This window comes from Sciurus vulgaris (genome assembly GCF_902686455.1).
Source record: "Sciurus vulgaris genome assembly, chromosome: 11".
Taxonomy (NCBI): Eukaryota; Metazoa; Chordata; class Mammalia; order Rodentia; family Sciuridae; genus Sciurus; species Sciurus vulgaris.
In genome coordinates, this window is record NC_136472.1 from 101,731,368 (window position 1) to 101,749,542 (window position 18,175).

At 32.9% G+C, this 18,175-nt stretch overlaps 1 protein-coding gene across 10 annotated transcripts in view; it reads left to right on the plus strand.

Moving 5' to 3' along the window:
- The window catches only part of GRIA4 (glutamate ionotropic receptor AMPA type subunit 4), a 342,414-nt gene that overhangs the window by 275,953 nt on the left and 48,286 nt on the right, over positions 1 to 18,175 (plus strand). For 9 of the 10 annotated variants that reach the window (XM_079101590.1, XM_079101591.1, XM_079101592.1 and 6 more), the window contains exons 10-12: positions 1,913 to 2,023; positions 9,784 to 9,990; positions 16,048 to 16,418. In XM_079101590.1, the coding sequence (XP_078957716.1) occupies positions 1,913 to 2,023; positions 9,784 to 9,990; positions 16,048 to 16,418 (689 nt within the window). Of the gene's footprint in view, positions 1 to 1,912; positions 2,024 to 3,338; positions 4,724 to 9,783; positions 9,991 to 16,047; positions 16,419 to 18,175 lie in introns of those variants that run through there. The other variant, XM_079101586.1, reaches the window with a different exon arrangement.

An 18,175-nucleotide genomic window follows, 5' to 3' on the forward strand; every position in this document is an offset into this window, starting at 1 on the left:
TCATCCTTCCTGAAAATGGACAATTGAGATCTGCAGGGTGGCTGCACATTAATGAAGTGCTAAACTGTAAACCCATTTTCTCCCAGTGAGAAGGAGAATCAACAGGAAACAACTGACATTTTTTTTAAGTACACACAGGAGTTGAATAAAGGGACAGTCTCTAAGACATACTTGTTTTTAAATTAAAATTTTCATAGAATTACTAAATAAATGTCAGCTAGAAATGGACAACTGAAAACAATTGCTAATTGTAAATATACCATAATTTTGGATCAAACCAAAAAGTATAGCTAACCATGTTAATGGAAGTCCTTTCTCCTTATCCATTCTGCTACTGAATTACATATAGAATGCTTGTAAATAATATATCACCTCTTTCTGACATGTTAATGTTAATCTTATTGTAATATATTCCTGAATACTAACATGGCAGTTAAGACAACTGGAGGGGGCAAGAGAGACTCCCCAAACATATTTGAACAAACCGGTGAATGCAGACCAGTGAGCAAATACATATATTTTACTGGAGACATGAGTTTTATCAACAGCATCAGGAAATTCAAGAAAGAAGTTTCACAAGCATTAGATGAACACTGATTTTGGAAGCCTGTGTAGCATAACAGTAAAGTATTTGGACTTGGTTTCATATAGACCTTGGGTTTTGAATTCTGGCCCCACTAAAGCATAACCTTGTATAATTTGTTTAACCTTCTAATATGAATCTTCTGTAAAATGCAGATAAATTGAACCAACTTTTAAATTTTCTACATGCATTAACTTTAAAATACCTGTATTGCCAGATGTACATATATTGGTACATCCCTGTAATTCCAATCACGTGGGATGCCATGGACAGGAGGATTACAGTTTTAAGGCAAGCAACTTATCAAGACCCCATCTCAAAATAACATGAAAAAGAACTGGGGATGGAGCTCAGTGGTAGAACACTTCCCTAGCCAGGGCCAGGTGCTGGGTTCAATGCCTAGTACAGGGGAAAAAAAAAAGTATATAAAAATAATCTTAAATGTAAGCTTTGAAAGTGTAAACATTGTTCATTAATATTCATCCATGATATAGTTAGCATTTCAAAAATTATTTTATCTAGTGGTTAGATTGTAGTGAGACAATCTAAGTCCATTTCTATGTTGTTTTTGAAATGAACACATTTCTGCTGGGCATAGTGGCACACACCTGTAATTGGGAGGTTGAGTTAAGAGGTTCTCAAGTTCAAGGCCAGTCCCAGCAACTTAGCAAGACCCTCAACAACTTAGTGAGACCCTATTTCAAAATTTGAAAAAAAAAAAAAAAAAATAGCCAGATGGGGATGTAGCTCAGTGGTAACACACCCCAGGTTCAATCCCCAGTACCAAAAAAATAAATATACAAATTAATAAATATGAAATTTTCTTTTGCTTAAAAATATCCTTCAAAAGACTGGCTGTTCCCTTTACTATACAACCTGTAATTTTAATTAAAAAGACACATAAATTGGGCTGGAGAGATAGCTCAGTTGGTAAAGTGCTTGCCTTACAACCACAGGCCCTGTGTTCAATCCCCAACACCACACACACAAAAAATAAAATAAAAATAAAAAATAAACAATTTTAGGCTGTACCAGTCCATACCACTAGAAGTTCATACCATAAATGATGTTCCATCTCACTCATAGTCCCTTTGGAACCAGCCCTTCCCAATGTCTTGTCTACACCATGATATAAGTTGTAAATATTTAATAAGGCAGTATCTTTAAAACCAAGAAAACTGGCTCATCATCAATTAATAAAACTCACAAGCACTCTTTTTCATTTGCATTTTAAATTCGTTTGGGTTGCTTAGTTATTTATAGCACACTATCCCAAGGAAAGCTAGAGCTAACTCAAGTATGTTTTCAAATATTGTCTCTGTTTGGCAGGTTGGTTACTGGAATGATATGGACAAATTAGTCTTGATTCAAGATGTCCCCACTCTTGGCAATGACACAGCAGCCATTGAGAACAGAACAGTAGTTGTGACCACAATCATGGTAAGTTTCGGTGTATGCTTTGTGGTGTTCCGTTTTGTCCACAGGCAGTTTTAACTCCCCAACTATGGTGAACAGGGAGGGTAAAAACTGAATCTTAGTGATGATGTGAGTGTTCTGACCCACCAAAATCTATTGAATAGGTTTGTCCTGAGCTTTAAGTACCTTCTGTACTGTTATCTGTATTACCTTTTGTTGCATTGATTGTTTTTGGAAAAGTGCTCAGATGTTAAAATTGAGACTGTCAAAATCTAGTTGGAAATGTATGAAGTGCTGAGACCAAAACACCAAACAGTGAACATGAAAAAGACCAACCTCCAATCATAAAGATATCTGGGAGTAAACACCATATTATTATTGTTACTATGTTTTTTTTTAAACATCAATGTAATAATAGTTAATAGTATTTAAAATTATAATTTTTCAGGTAGTTTAATCATTGGATAATGATTTGTATTGTCTGTTTATAATAGTGGAGATGTGAATATAGAGATTTTAATGGGCGTGTTTTATAGAACTGAATGCTTTAGAAATTGATTTTGTTTTACATTTATTCTTAATGTGAAAAGAGTTTTTTGCACCGATTATTTTTCTCATTGACCAGTGAGAAATACACATATAATTTATTGGACTTCTAGAAATTAAGGAAAATATGATTGCTTCATTTGCTCACATCATGAAATGAAAAATACTCTAAATTTTAGGGCTGCACTTTCCAAGAGATTCTTATGAAATTATCTTTTAAATAATAGAATATGTTGTGTAATTTTCTCTTCTAAAGTTAAACATGCCCTTTAGAGTCAATGGTAGTCAAAGGAGATCAAAAATCGGTGACCTTTCCTATCTAAAGCTATATGTCCTCAGCTTACTATCTCTTCAGGCAAAATATATTATTAATTATTTATGGAAGCCGGGTTCTAATAAAATGGAAGTTTTCTATGTAATTTAGCTTATGACTCACATAATTTTAATTTTTAGCTTTGGGTTTTTAGTAATGTCAAGTAGTTTCTAAAACTGACATTGAGGTCAAAGCATGAAAATTCCAGAGAAAAGCTTTAACATGTTTCCATCAGTTACATCTGTGTTGGATCACCAGTTAGCAATTTAATGTAATCTGACAAGCCCTGATTGGAAATTTATGCTTTTAGAATGCAAACCAACCAACTGCAGTGTTCATGTGAACCTTCTAATTTAATTGTGTAATATTTGCATGGGACTTGAAAAGCAATATATATTTATATTTCTTTTCCTAAAAAAAAAAAAAAAAAAAGACACAATAATGGAAAGTCATACTTCAGTACAGTCCTCCTCTTTTCAGCCTCTGATGAAGAATCCTATTTTAAGAAATTGATCAAGAAAGAAAAGAGTTCCACGCTGTTCGACCATTCCTAACTAAGCCTCGAGTCTTGTTCTCCTGTGTAATAAATTTAAGCTTATTTTTCATGTGGGATTCTTCTTGGATGACCAACTCTGGACTACCAGAAAACAATTTAAAAAAAAAAAATTGTGACTTTTCTGAAAAAGAAAAGAAGAATAAATCCTCATCTTTCTCAAGAAACTATATGTCACAAAAGAAATTACTTAGTGATCTGACATATCAGTTCCCATATCGTGAAATGAGATCCTTGTACACAAATGATGGAACTATATCATTCCGATTTCCAAGAGTAGATTTTCTAAAAGTAAAAATTTCTGAATTCCTATGCTTGTTTTCTGAATATATGCAATTGTTTTCTTTAGAGGTTTTTGGAAATTTTGCCTGTTTTTTTTTTTTTGTGTGTGTGTGTGTGTGTGTGAAATGAAATGTATTATTGTGCATTAGAGATACAATGTAGGGAATATCCTTTCCATTCCTGTTATTAAAAGGGATGGATATAAACTTCTTAAAACCAAAATACTGAATTAGTTTTGCAAGCATGGCTAGTTTTCAGGAAGCATGCTATCAAAAATTTAGTAAGAATCACTGAAAATCCAATTGTTTTCTCTCTATATATGAAGAATATTTTGTAAAATTATCTGTGGTTTGACAGTGATGCCCTCATTATTTTTGCTACCAAATGGTGTAATACTAGTATCTATCTTTGTGTATAAATTGTAATCTTCATATAAATAATACTCCTGGTATTTGCAACTGAATAATCTTTCAGTAATTCAAAAAGGCATACTAGAATCCTTTCCCTGGGACTGTACTTTTTATTTGCTTTTGTTGAAAATGGTAGCCCAGTACTTATGAAAACTCTACCACCTCATTCATTTTGAAAGAAATATTCCATGGAGATGAATGTTTATAACTGCATGTAATAATCCCCCAAGTTCAACTGAAAATACTCAATATGGATGGGTTGGCTGGTCTTTGTAATATGTACAACACAGGTATCTAGATACAGAAGTCTGAGAATGAGCACTGGTCATCCATTTTGATCAAAATTCATATGGTATTGCTGTTTGCACATTTGTCTTTTCTTCATGTATGCTGTTATTTATATGTTGATATACTGTAATGATATATGCTATTGTTAAATAAAATTGATTGAGAAATTCAGTTATTCATTTACAAATATTTATTGAGCGTCTGCTGTGTGCTAGGCACAGTTACAGACCCTGGGGAAATGTCAGAGAATAAAACAGACAAAAATCTTGCACTCGGTGGAATTTATATCCTAGTAAGAAAAGGCAGATAAGAAACATAATTCATGATTATAATAGCTCTCATTCATAAACAAAATGTGGTGTTACCTTTTTATATTGCTGAAATTTTATTTTTCTTACTATAGTGTTATATATCTGTTCTGTGACTTCATTTAATGATGAATTTATTTTACTTGAATATAACCATACTGAATATAGTATAGCTAAATCTAAATAGAAAATAAAATTGATATTATCATAATTTATCTTTAATTCTCATTGACTAAAAGTTTTATAAAATCTCTCATATTCTTGAACTGATGATCATACTGATTTAACTTTGTGCATTCAAAGTAATCATTTTTATAACAACTTAAGGAGGCCAAATCCAAATCTGTGCCATGTCAGGATAAATACAAAAATTGAGGAAAAAGCAATTCACAGTAGACTCTGAGGGGAAAGCAGCAATGTTTTCCTCTGTAATCTCACTACTTCCCTTAGCTCTTGAACTTGCTAGATAAGGAGAAACATATCAGTGGTATTTCAGACAAGTCCCCTTTCCCTCAAAGCTTTACTACTAAAGTTAAATTATGCTTATAATGCCTTACTCAGCTAGGAAATACTTCTTATCATCCTATGAAAATAGCCTCCTTTAGGACAACTTTCCATAAAACCAAATTTATTTAATACTTCATCAGAATTATATTACAAACCTAAAAGCAATATTACTTATCACACTTGATCTTTCCAAAGGTTACTTCTAATATTTTTATAAGATACTTGATATTTTATCATCTCTATGGAAAATTTTATAGATTTACTACATATACCTACAACTGCATTATACTAATATGCACTTATATAATAAAATTTATGTATACATTTATAAAATATGTATGTATATATATACATATGAAACAAAAATTTTAACAAATTTATTTTCTTCCAGCAAATCTTGACTCTCCCTTCCATATATATACCTCCCTCCAAAAGACTTATAACTCAATTAGTTTTTAAATAAATTATTTTGGCTAAACAAAATTATGCAATCTTTAAATTACTCATTTTTTGAATTGAATAATAGCATCTTAATTTCACTTTTAAGAAATTTATCTGTAGCATAAAGTATCTATATCAAGATTTGTTTAGAGAAAAGCAAATTTTTTATTAAAACACTAATGCTACTGATTTTATTGTTTTAACTGTTTTAATAGTAACTGTAATGGTTATATTTGTATTTAGAAAATCTTGAAGTCTTTTTAATAAGTATCTCATGTTAATCATTTAGCTTTTGCTAAATACAAATAATATGAAAAAGTCTTTGGTAGAATATTATACTTTATTGATTGAAAACCATTGCAATTCATTTACATAAAGCATGTCCTAATGTACCAGCTTTAGACCAAGAGTGATTTCTTTCCTGAAATAAACAAGCAGATGTAGACCACCATTCCTTATGGAAATTGTTTTAATAAACTGATGATCACTAACAAGTAATTCATATAAAATAACTTCTAAGAAATTATTGTTCCATAGAGCACAGTACTTGATAATAAAGAAGAAAGGTTACAATCTTAGGAAGGAAGAGGTTATAGTTCACTCCTGATCCTTCCATTGTTATTCAGAATTGAACACTTGGAACTCAATAAGAATGATTTGCAGAGATACCTCACAAAGTCCCCTTAATGATTTTCTAGAATTTGTTTTTTTTTATTATATTGAAAAGATTTGGCATTTTGTTCACCGTCGTAACCCTGAAAGGTTGTGTTAAATTTCCCCAGTGTGCACTGTTTGAAGAGATACATGCAGACAACTTGTCAGGTTAGGGATGGGACAAATAAGGTTGGGAGTGTTGAGGATTTGTTTGCTTCTCATATAGATTTTTCCATGAAGGAAAAGCAAAATGAGGCACACTCAAAGAAACTGGGTAGGACTGAGCAGCATGGTGGACTTTGTGCAAAAAAATCCTAGCTTTTCTCTCTTGGTTCTTCCCAACTCCTGGAGAGTGGTCATCTTTTTTTTTTTTATGCTGTTTACATTGTTCATCCTGAATCTCAGTCATTATTTACAGTCCTAGTTGTGCAAAAAGTCTATCTAAATTAGTAATCAACATTTTCAGTAGCTGAAGCTTTTTCTAGCCTTGGTTGGTGTGCCTGACAGGAAAACAGATCTGCAGGGCCCCAGCAGTCCAAAAGGACAATTTAAAAAACTCAAAATGTAGTCTGTAAAAAATTAAAAAATAAATAAAAAATTAAATTTTAAAAAACAAATGAAAGAAGATACTAAGTATTTCACTGATATGTACCTATGCCTGATTCAAGAGGGATAACCTAGCACTTGTCAGTATTTACCTTCCTTTTGAAGCCCTAAATCAGAAGTTCTACATTACTTCAAGATGAAATTCTTATTTAGGAAGCACCAACAGGCCAGAAAATTTACATATCTATTGAGAGCCTTCTATGTGCCAGACACCATGAGGAGAAATGAAAAATTTTATCTACATAGTTTTCTCAAAAGATAATATAAAATAAACAGCTTCATTAGCTAAAGATACAGAAATACTTCTCTTTAATCTTATTCCCTCTCTTGTTAAATTATATGAAGTCTTAGTTGCACAGGTTTTAATGGTATGATAATAAATTTAAAATTTTCCAGATATTTCAAAATGTATGCCTAACTCCCACATTGGTTACTTGTTAGTTCCATGAAATTGAACAATGCTTAACTTCCCTCAGTCTTAATTTTTCCATCTGCAAAATGGGAACTGTTAACTTAAAAATGTCAATGTAAAAAGTAGATGAAAAGGGCATAATTAACCTGATCATACCTGATACAGGGTAAGCACTATATAAGCAAGAACTATTATTACTTTTACTACTAAATTTCATTATTGTTCCCTACCCACTTACACTCCTTTACCCTTATTACAAAGAATTTAGAGTAATTTGATCACAAGAAGGGACTATTTTATTATTTTATTTTATTTGTTTTTATGTTCCTAAGCCCCAGAAAACTGCCTAACTTATAGTGGGTGTTTAATAAATGTCTGATTAAATAATAAACATTCAGTTTTTAATTAAGCAAATTTTTCACTATGTAATGAAAAGATATTTTAGCAAAGTGGATTATTTGCTAGTCACAAAAATTCTTTACATAAGCTATACTTGTGTATATACTTGTGTGTGTGTGTGTGTGTATATATATATATATATATATATATATATATATATATATATATATACTTAAGGGATGAAATCCATGTATTAGAATACTCCAGAAACTTTAAAATTTATTTTCAACCTTAGTATAGGGGAAAAACTTGCCTATACACCTTTTGAATAAATCTTAAGCTTGTTATACTTATTAATGCTAGTTGTTAGTCCTTTTCATTAGAATGTAAAACATTTCACAAATATGTGCTCTTGCTTTTTTCTACGTAATCTTTCATATAGTAATTAGGTTATTATAAAAAGAGAAAACAAAAGAGTAAGCTCATAATAATTAAGATTTTATACCATATTTTAGAAATTAATAATGCTTTGTAGCAATTCACCAATCTTTACAATCTTTACATTTATCATTTAGAAAACTCTTTAAATTTCAGAATATTTTTTGTAAGCTAATAAATAATTTTCATTTTAAAAAAGAGAGAGTGCCTTAATTATATAGGTGGAAAAATTTTCTTTACCCAATTCCAGTGTTAGAATATTCATTAAATTCAAAGAATTAGGAGACCTCTGGGTCATGCCAATCAAGGACAGTGTTTAATAAAATAGTTGAAAACCAAACTTAGTCATGCCAATCAAGGACAGTATTTAATAAAATAGTACGAAAACCAAACTTGAACAATTTCCCACTGTAGAATTATTTAGGATATCTCTATGAGAAAATTTAATTCACACATTTTGTTGTTTTTAAAATGGGGTTCTACACTTGCAAAGTACTTATAAACAAATTCAGAATTAGTGTAGGACTACTATTTGTTAGGTAAAATACATTGCCTTCTTATCCAGAGCTTAGCTTCCTCCACTGTGAATTTTCTAGGGAAAAAGAAAAATTCTTAGGAAAGATACTCAGTTACAATATAATTTTATAAAACATAAATGCATTAAATCAATAATTCTGTGGCCAAAAGTGATCAGTCCTTGTCTGCAAGTAACTGAAAAGACTGAGGTGTGACCAGCAGGTCTTCCTCTATTGTATGTTCACCAGGTTTTAGGTGACATTTGCAAAACAAAATTCCTTTTTGCTAACAGGTCTCTTTAGTTAAGGCCTTTAAATGCTTAGTTTAGGAGTATGTGTTTTAACTGAAAACTAGTCAGTAATTATCAGCCACTGCTAAACTTCCACACTGTAAGGATGCTCCTATTTTCTGACTCACTCAGAAAACTGAATGGGAATATCATTTGAAGTGTGTGCTTATCACAACTGGAGAAAAATTACTAGCTTTCAATAGGGACATATTTCATAATAGACTTAAACAGCATGGAACACACCCTGTTTAAAGCCAAAAGGCTGGACTTTAGGAAAGCAAATTTAATGCAAATAATTAATTATATAAGATTTTTTAACTATTAATTTTTTTCTTCTTAGTGTATAATAAATGCCTGCTCTAAGAAAGGTTATCTTGCTTGTTAGAAATCAAAGACAAATGATATGGCCCTTTTCCTAAAGGAAGTCACGCCTGAATACAGCTTTAAAAGGTGCAGAATATTAAGACACATGGTCTTGAACAAGTCTTTTATTATATGAAGCTGAGTACTCAATAGTCTCTAATCTCATGTGATATTTTGGGAATATAATTTCATTGCCAAAGAAGATAACTTGAGTTTCTTTATAGAGAATTAATAATGGATATTTTTTCTGTTATAGTCACAGTACTGGATATGCAATAATCATTCCACGGAAAACTATTTTAAAGATTTACTTTTAGTACTCAATGTAAAGCAGTTTAACATACTTCTAAGCATATTTATAAATTCATCTGTTTTATTATTAATTTCTAACCACACAAAATTATGTGTGTACCAATGCTAGATATACCATTTTTGTCAAATTCTGAAATTGGCAAGTTACATAAAGGTTTTCAAATGTTTTGTAATTTCTCCTTTACAGTTTTACTTCTCTCATTATAGGAATCCCCCTATGTTATGTACAAGAAAAATCATGAAATGTTTGAAGGAAATGACAAGTATGAAGGATACTGTGTAGATTTGGCATCTGAAATCGCAAAACATATTGGTATCAAGTATAAAATTGCCATTGTTCCTGATGGAAAATATGGAGCAAGGGATGCAGACACAAAAATCTGGAATGGGATGGTAGGAGAACTTGTTTATGGGGTAAGCAAATCAACTTATTGAAGAATTTACTTACAGGAGCCTGAAATTACTTTTCACCTCGGCATGTATCAATTTTTAAATGTCTATTAATGTTTTATAAGTTTCCAGTGATGTTCTAAGAGGTATAGTGGTATTCAAGTATTTCCCCATTTCACTAAAAATTTGATTTCCAAATGATGAAACTCATATTTGATGGCTTCAAAATCAGAAAAGAGGGAAATTTTTCAGAATAAAAAAAAGGGATCTACTTCAGAATCTGTCATGAGGATACCCTTAAGCTTGAGACTGCTACACTAGGGAAACTTAGACCTGCAAAGCAAGTCCATTCAAAGTCTGTCGTATGATAATTACAGGAGCAGACTTCCTTCAGTGGTATAAAGTTGGTCATTATTTTAGCTAGTTATTTGTATCCCTGTTGTTTGTAATTAGTCATAAGTAGCTTTAAAGTAATTGATGAAGCAATCACTACACTGCTTAGCCCCTATGAAATATTCATCAATAATGCAAGATTCTTATAATTTTGCAGAAACACAGTATATTTAAACTTTATATAATGCCATCTCCTTTTCACACTAGCATACAGAGCAAAACACAAAAGCTGGAATTTTTCCTGAAGTGAGCTTCACAAAGCACACCATGCCCTTCCCTGGAGTGTGTCAGACATCTAGTGTACATATTGATACCTGAGGGCAAACAGCGCTGATATGCGTGCCTGAACGGACAAGATCAGGATTATTCTCTTTGGCTACCACTGTAGTGTCAAATCAAACTGTCAGTTATCAAATGCTAGTGGTGCTATGATATTTCAAAAGTCTGGAATCCAAAACTGTAGCTCACAGTAAGCTCTATTCATCGAGTAACCAATAAAAGTAACATACACTTGAAATATATTCTGAAATTTTACAAAAACCAATTCATATTTCACAGATTTCATTTTCAAAGCATACTCTGTTTGATTAATCCTCATAAGACCCCTTTGAAATGAAGGATTACATGGACCGTCATCCTTCCCCAGGAAAGAGTAAAGATAGAAAGACATTACTGAAGCCTACAGAGGGACTCACTTTTCCAGCCAGAACTGCAATTCAATAGTTTCATGATTCTGCATCCTGCTTTTCAGACCATGAAGCAATGACCATTTTCTGCACAGCATAGTACAGTAGCTACAACCTCAGCAGAAAGAGGAAATTGTTTGACATTATAAAGCAATCAGTTTTATATCCATGAGAAAAGAACTGCTGACTGCTTAGGTGACCCTAGATGAGGGGGGAGAATGCAGTTTAAAAAAAGCTAGACACATTTTAACACAGATTCCTTGACAGCTTCATATTGAGTTTTAAGTTCCAGGAAAAATGTGTCCCTAACATATACATTCACTGGTTAATATTTTAAACTTTTGATACAGTAAGCAACTTTTAGACATGGAACCTAGCCAAGTTGCCAGAACTACAACTTGCTATCTTTTATCCAAATTACTTGTGAACAGAAGGCATATAGAATTGGGATTTCTTTCAGATTTAGGGATATTCACATACACATAATGAGATACCTTGGGACCCAAGTCTGAATACAAAATTAATTTATGTTTTATATAAACCTTATACACATAACTTGAAGGCAACTTCATAAAATATTTTAAAATGATGTTGTGCATGAAACAAAATTTCTGAAACACATGAAAAACACATGTTGACTATATCCCATTGCAGGAGGTCAGATGTGGCATCATGTTGGCGATCAAAAATTTTGGATTTTAGAGCATTTCAGACTATAGATTTTCAGATTAGAGATGTTCAACATGAACAGTAAATCAGTTGCTTCAGAAAACACTATTGAGTTATCTCAGAAAAATTATACTTGGATTACTAATTAATTGTGGATCCACTAGCTAACTGACTTATTTCTGGGGCATTTGTAACAGACCTATCCTCTAATGTCTCCCAGCCACTGAGCATCCTCACAGGACCACCTCTTGTCAAGTGTTCAGACCACATTTTATTTTGGGGAAATTGTTGAAATAATGAAAACAAATGATATAAAGACAATAGCATAATTAATAACAAAAAATGTGTTGGTAATACATATCATGGTAACAAAAAGTTCCAAAGTCATGCAGTTCTCAGACAGATAAAACTACCATAGTAGTTATTAACAATGTTATACTATTTTTTCAGCCAGTCTGTGTTTGAGGACCCCAATCTCTGCCACTAGAATTGTCCACATTTGTCCCAGAAGGAATTTTTTTCCCATGTCTCAACTTTCCACAGGTGTTATACTTTGTTTTCTGGTGTCTACAAAATTCATCCTTGCTTCTCAGATTTCCTTTTTCTTTTTTACTGCTAACACAAACATGATTACCCACATTCTAGAGTTCCAGGTAAAACTCAATCTTTTTTCTTCTTCTAGACAAAGTCTGTTACACTGACAAATGATAAACTTTGAACCAATTTTTTTTTTTTTTTTTTACTTGCTCTTTCCCAACTTTGCTACTATAACTGTATGAACAGCTTGCTTATGAACACACCAGAGACAACAGGGACCCAAGAGCTCAGAGCCTCTTTCACATTTTTAGGTCTCTTCTGCTCTCCCGCCTGTATATCTAGTTCACTCTGATTTCTTGTGATGTGCTGCTGCCCCAGGGCCCTCTCCTGGGTCCTGCCATACTGGATGTGTGTGTGTGTGTGTGTGTGTGTGTGTGTGTGTTTAATCCAAGGAAGTATTTCTCAAAACACATCCTATGATCCACTAGCATCATAGTTACCTGTTTCATGTAATTGTTGTCCTACTGCATGAAAATGTTGATTCATGAGCCTCACCCCTCTCTCATCCAGTGATGCTGAATACAGATCTTACCCAAATCCTGAAAGAGACCTTGTACACACTACCTTTTGGGCATCACTGAGAGATCATAGGTCAAGGCAAACACAACATCCCCAATGTTAGTAGAGAAAGTCCATTTATATCCTGTTAACTGGTCTCTTTCAAAACTCTCATAAATCTCAGGCTTCAAAAAATGTCCTTCATTGGACTTCGTTGTCACCACCTTCACCCAATGTTCACCTTTGATTGCAACTATTTTTCTATGCTGACACCTTCATTTCTATTTATATGTCTTTTGTTTTTAAGGTTTCTTTTGCCGCTAGTGGTAATGAGTAAATGAAAACATTTCAAAAGATGCTCCACAGAACAATGTATGTTAAAGGTGACATTTCATGTCAGTGAATGGATACAAACATTATTCATTCATTCCTTTTGGGGCAGCAGAACAACCAATTGGAAAATTAATAATTCTGTAACACTTCATCATGGAATATACCAAAATGAATTATAGACTTAATATAGATACTAGAAAGAGAGAGATAATATTGATATAAGAAGGATTTTTCTATAGCATGGAACAAAGGTTGCAAATAAAAAAGATGACTTTATGTAGCTACAACAAATTTAAAACCTACGTATTATGCAAAACACCATGCACTAAGTTGTGGAAACACAACAACATATAGGAAAAATATTTGTAACATATATGGAAAATAAAAGTTGACATTTTATCAACTTAAAACCACTGACGGCCAGGTGTGGTGGTGCACACATGCCTGTAATCCCAGCAACTTGAGAGGCTGAGGCAGGAGGATGGCAGGTTCAAAGTCAGTCTCAGCAACTTAGCAATACCCTGTCTCAAAATAAAAAATAAAAAGGGCTGGTGCTGTGTCTTGGTGGTTAAGCATCCCTGGGTTCAATCCCTAGTACCAGAAATACTAAAACTAAAACCACTCCCAAATTGGGAAGTGAAAATCAATACCCAATATGGAAAAAATGGCATCAGGTTTTGATAGTTAATACATAAAAGAGGTGAAAGTAGCTATTTATTATAAAAAAATTCAAATCAGTACAATGAAACTTAATTTTCATAAACAAAATAGATGAAGATAAATAATAAAGATAAACAAGAGATGTCCAGTGTTCAAGGCCATATGTGCTTTTCACATAGTGCTGATAACAGTGGAAATCTGCATTGTCTTTCTGGAGAAAAGTATAAAATATATCATAAGCATTAAAAAGGTCATTGCTGTTTGGACCAACAATTTCCTATCTAGAAACTGTATTGGTTTTTTTGTTCATTTGTTTGCTTTTGGGTTTTGCAGTACTGGGGATTGAACTCAGGGCTTAGCACTTATGTATTTTACTACTGTGTTACATCTCAAACCCTAGATATGATTAAGATATGAGTGAGGACTTGTCTTTGAACATATCTGCAGCCTCCATTTTGAATTTTATAAAAGTAAAACCTAAATAAATTCCACAAAATAAGTGTCTGAATAAAATTTTATATTTTTACTAAATAAAATAATTGCAAGCATTAAAACTTATTTTTAATTTGGGTTCTGAAGTGGAAAAGTGTAAGTCATATTCTTTTGAGAAAAGGAATTATAAAACATAATGTTCTATAGTAGTAAATATTTTTAAAAAGAAAAAAATTTGTAGAGCAAAGTCTAGCAAGGTACATTGTAAGAATAAAGAAGAGTAGGTGATATAAGATAATTTTTAAATATTCTATCTGTTTTTATATACTAATTTTTATAGCTATTCATAAGTTACTTGTTTAAGAAAAATAATACAAATTGTACTATAGAAAAATGATAGCTTCCCTTAATGTTCTGGCTCTTGCATATGTGGGCATTTATGATGAAATTGAAGTTCAATCCCACATGAAGGTATATATGGCCAGTTCCCGATCTCCCAGCAGAGAGCATCACTACAGGTGCCTTCCCCAGCCTCATGCTCCACTGGCCTTTGTATGGAACTGAGGCCGACATATCAACCCAGGAGCCTGCAGTGTACAAGAGTGAATGTAAGAGTGGCAGTCTCTAAGTAAGAGCTTGTGTCTGGCTGTTTCTGACTCTGTTTTGATGTCAGATGTTTTCCTTTTAAAATAAATAATCAAAATTGCTTTTCTGCTAGATCATATGACAGCTCAGTTTTTACACCACATTTTACGTCATTTGATTTTAGAGGGGGCATGATTTAATTTTATTTGATAATTTTATTTATTTTAGAGATGGCTTGTGTCCCAGAGCTGCCATGATGTGTAAACCCCTCAGTCTGAGTCTCAGTCACATCATCTACACAACAACAATAAACACAAGATTGTTGGGAAGACTAAAGGAGCTGTTTAAAACATTTAAATGAGCATCAGATACATAATCCTTTAATAAATCCTCACTATTATTAATGGCTTTACTATATAATACAATAAACCTAAGAGGTAAACAGGGAAAAAAAAAGTGTCCTCATTTTAGAGACACAGAAACAGGCTCAAAAATTTGTTCAAAATCACAGAACTCTGAAAAGGAGGTTGGTGTCTTGTTATCATAATATCTGAGAATTGAAGCTGTGTTCCAAAATCATTTTTTAATTGGAAGTAGAAAATCAAGTATGTGAATAGCAAGAAATAAATGCCAATTTCCAGATTTTTGTGCATGCTCTTAATTGGAAAATATTGTCAAACAATGGGTTTTCTTTTTATCATACAAACACAGACTTTATGATTGGTTTTCTCAGAGTTGGTAAGAAATAAGAAAAGACTGTTTGAAATTTGCAATTCAAAAGCTTAAGGGATGGCCAAGGAATGAATCAGTGGCAACATTCCAAGTACAACAGAAAAGGCAGCAACATTAGCACATTCCTGGCCAAGAAATTCCGAAATCCAACCATATGGAAAGACTATTACTTCTCTAATGCTGCACTGTCCCAGATCCTTAAAGGCTAATAGCAGTAACTGGAGTTCAAGTTACTTTTGCTTATTTACTCTTTCTGTTTCTCATCCTTTTATCTAACTGCCAGCACCAATTAAAAGGTTTCATGCAATTTAAGTAGTATCTTATGGAAACAAATTACTATTGATGTTTGTTTCTATAACTAGGATCATTCGTTGTTGATGTTAAAAAATAAATTAGAGTATATGCATGACTGGTTCCTTTGAATGAACCACCCCAGAGCTGATTGCTTTATGAAATTCATTAACCTGTGTGTTTCCGTGTGTCTTTTCTCTTATAGAAAGCAGAGATTGCTATTGCCCCTCTGACAATCACTTTGGTACGAGAGGAGGTCATTGACTTCTCTAAGCCCTTCATGAGTTTGGGTATATCTATCATGATCAAAAAGCCTCAAAAATCTAAACCAGGAGTGTTTTCCTTCTTGGATCCTCTGGCCTATGAGATTTGGATGTGCATAGTCTTTGCCTACATTGGTGTCAGCGTGGTCTTGTTCCTAGTTAGTAGATTTAGTCCATATGAGTGGCACACAGAAGAGCCAGAGGATGGAAAAGAAGGACCCAGCGACCAGCCTCCCAATGAGTTTGGCATCTTTAACAGCCTCTGGTTTTCCCTGGGTGCTTTCATGCAGCAAGGATGTGACATCTCACCCAGGTTAGTTTCAAAACTCACATTCTCCATTAATTTCCAAGTAATTCCAAATGTTGTACAGAGTATCTCTCTGAGTTATTTTCCTGGAGGCAGAGTGCTATTTGAACACAGAAAAAAAATTCAATTCCCAAATTAATATGAATATATTCATAATCAATTTCTCTCAGGCTAGCACAAGCATGGATACATCATGAAGATTAAGTTTACCAATAGAAAAGTAACTATGCAACCTGTAGAAACGCTTGAAAATCATTTTGTGTCACTATTTCGCTAGTCTTTTGATAGAGGGAAACTGAAATCTAAATTGTAGACTAGAACTCCTTTTCATTGTGTACCCTTTTCAAAACAAATGTCACTATATTGCTCATCATCAAAAAATTAACGTTGCACTTGATATTCAATCCCAGTAACTTAATGGAAATGTCTTCCACGGAGTTCCCTAAAACTTGAGTCAATATAGTTTGTACAAGAGATTGTTTTACATAATAACACATAAATAAGCTCAGCAGTAGGGAAAAAGCCAAACATGTAGGCACTGGGCTGTGGTGCCCTTCCTTTATCTAGCATTAAGACATTTCTCAGCTACTATGTTCACCAAAAACAAAGCTTGTTGAGTTTAATTGACTGTTTACTAGCATCACACACATACAGAGAGAGAGAGAGAGAGAGAGAGAGAGAGAGAGAGAGAGAGAGAGAGAGAGAAAGAAGAGAGAGAGAGAAAGAAGGGAAATACATTTACATCATGTTTTCTCAAAAAGAGGCATTTTGATCACAATGTAATTTGTATTCCAAGACAAAGAAAACTATAAATGTGCTTAAATTCCAGTAACATAGAAATCTATATTAGTAACTTTCAATTAATTAAAAGAGAAAGAATCAAAGCAAATCAAGTAATATGGTTTTTAAAAACCAACATAAAGCAAATATTAAGTTAAATCCAATAGGTGACTTTTCTTTCTTTCTTTCTTTCTTTCTTTCTTTTTCTTTCTTTCTTTTTTTTTTTTTTTTTTTTATACTGGGGAGTCAACCCAAGGGCATTTTACTATTGAGTTACATCCCCCAGTCCTTTTTATTTTTTATTTTGAGACAGGTCTCTCAGTTGCTCAGGATGGCTTCAAACTTACAATCCTCATGCCTCAGCCTCCCAGTTGCTGGGATGACAAGAATACGCCATTGGTAGCCAGCAACATTTTTATAATCACCAGTAATGAGGGAGCACTTTAAAGTTTCCAATGCCATGGAAAATATGAAATGGTCCTTCACATTTATAAAACATGTTTAAAAACATGAGTTTGTGTTTATCTATGGAAAGGTATTTTAGGATATGGCTTATTCACCACTTAGCTGAGAAATGGAATGCCAAATGAAAAGCTATCCTCAACTATGATCATTTTGAGGCCAATTCTATGCTCTCTTCTGGTCTAGCCTCACTTTGGTTTGTGTTCCATCTGTCCTTACCAGGCTCTGATGGCAGGTAAACACCCATGGCCCATTATGTGGTTCAATTTTTTGATCAGTGCATCCTCTTTTTATCTATGTATCTATGGCTTTATCAAATCTAAGATTCCTTAGCTGTCTAGATGTATTGCTATGTTATGTGCCACTAAGTAACAACACTACCAACTAAATCATGACACTATATTTTATTTAATCAATCCTAGGCCACATCCTAATTTCAGAGATGATGAAATTTAAGGGACAAAGGGTATTAATGAATTTATGCATGAATTCTTCTTCTTTATTTGAAGGAACTCCATTAA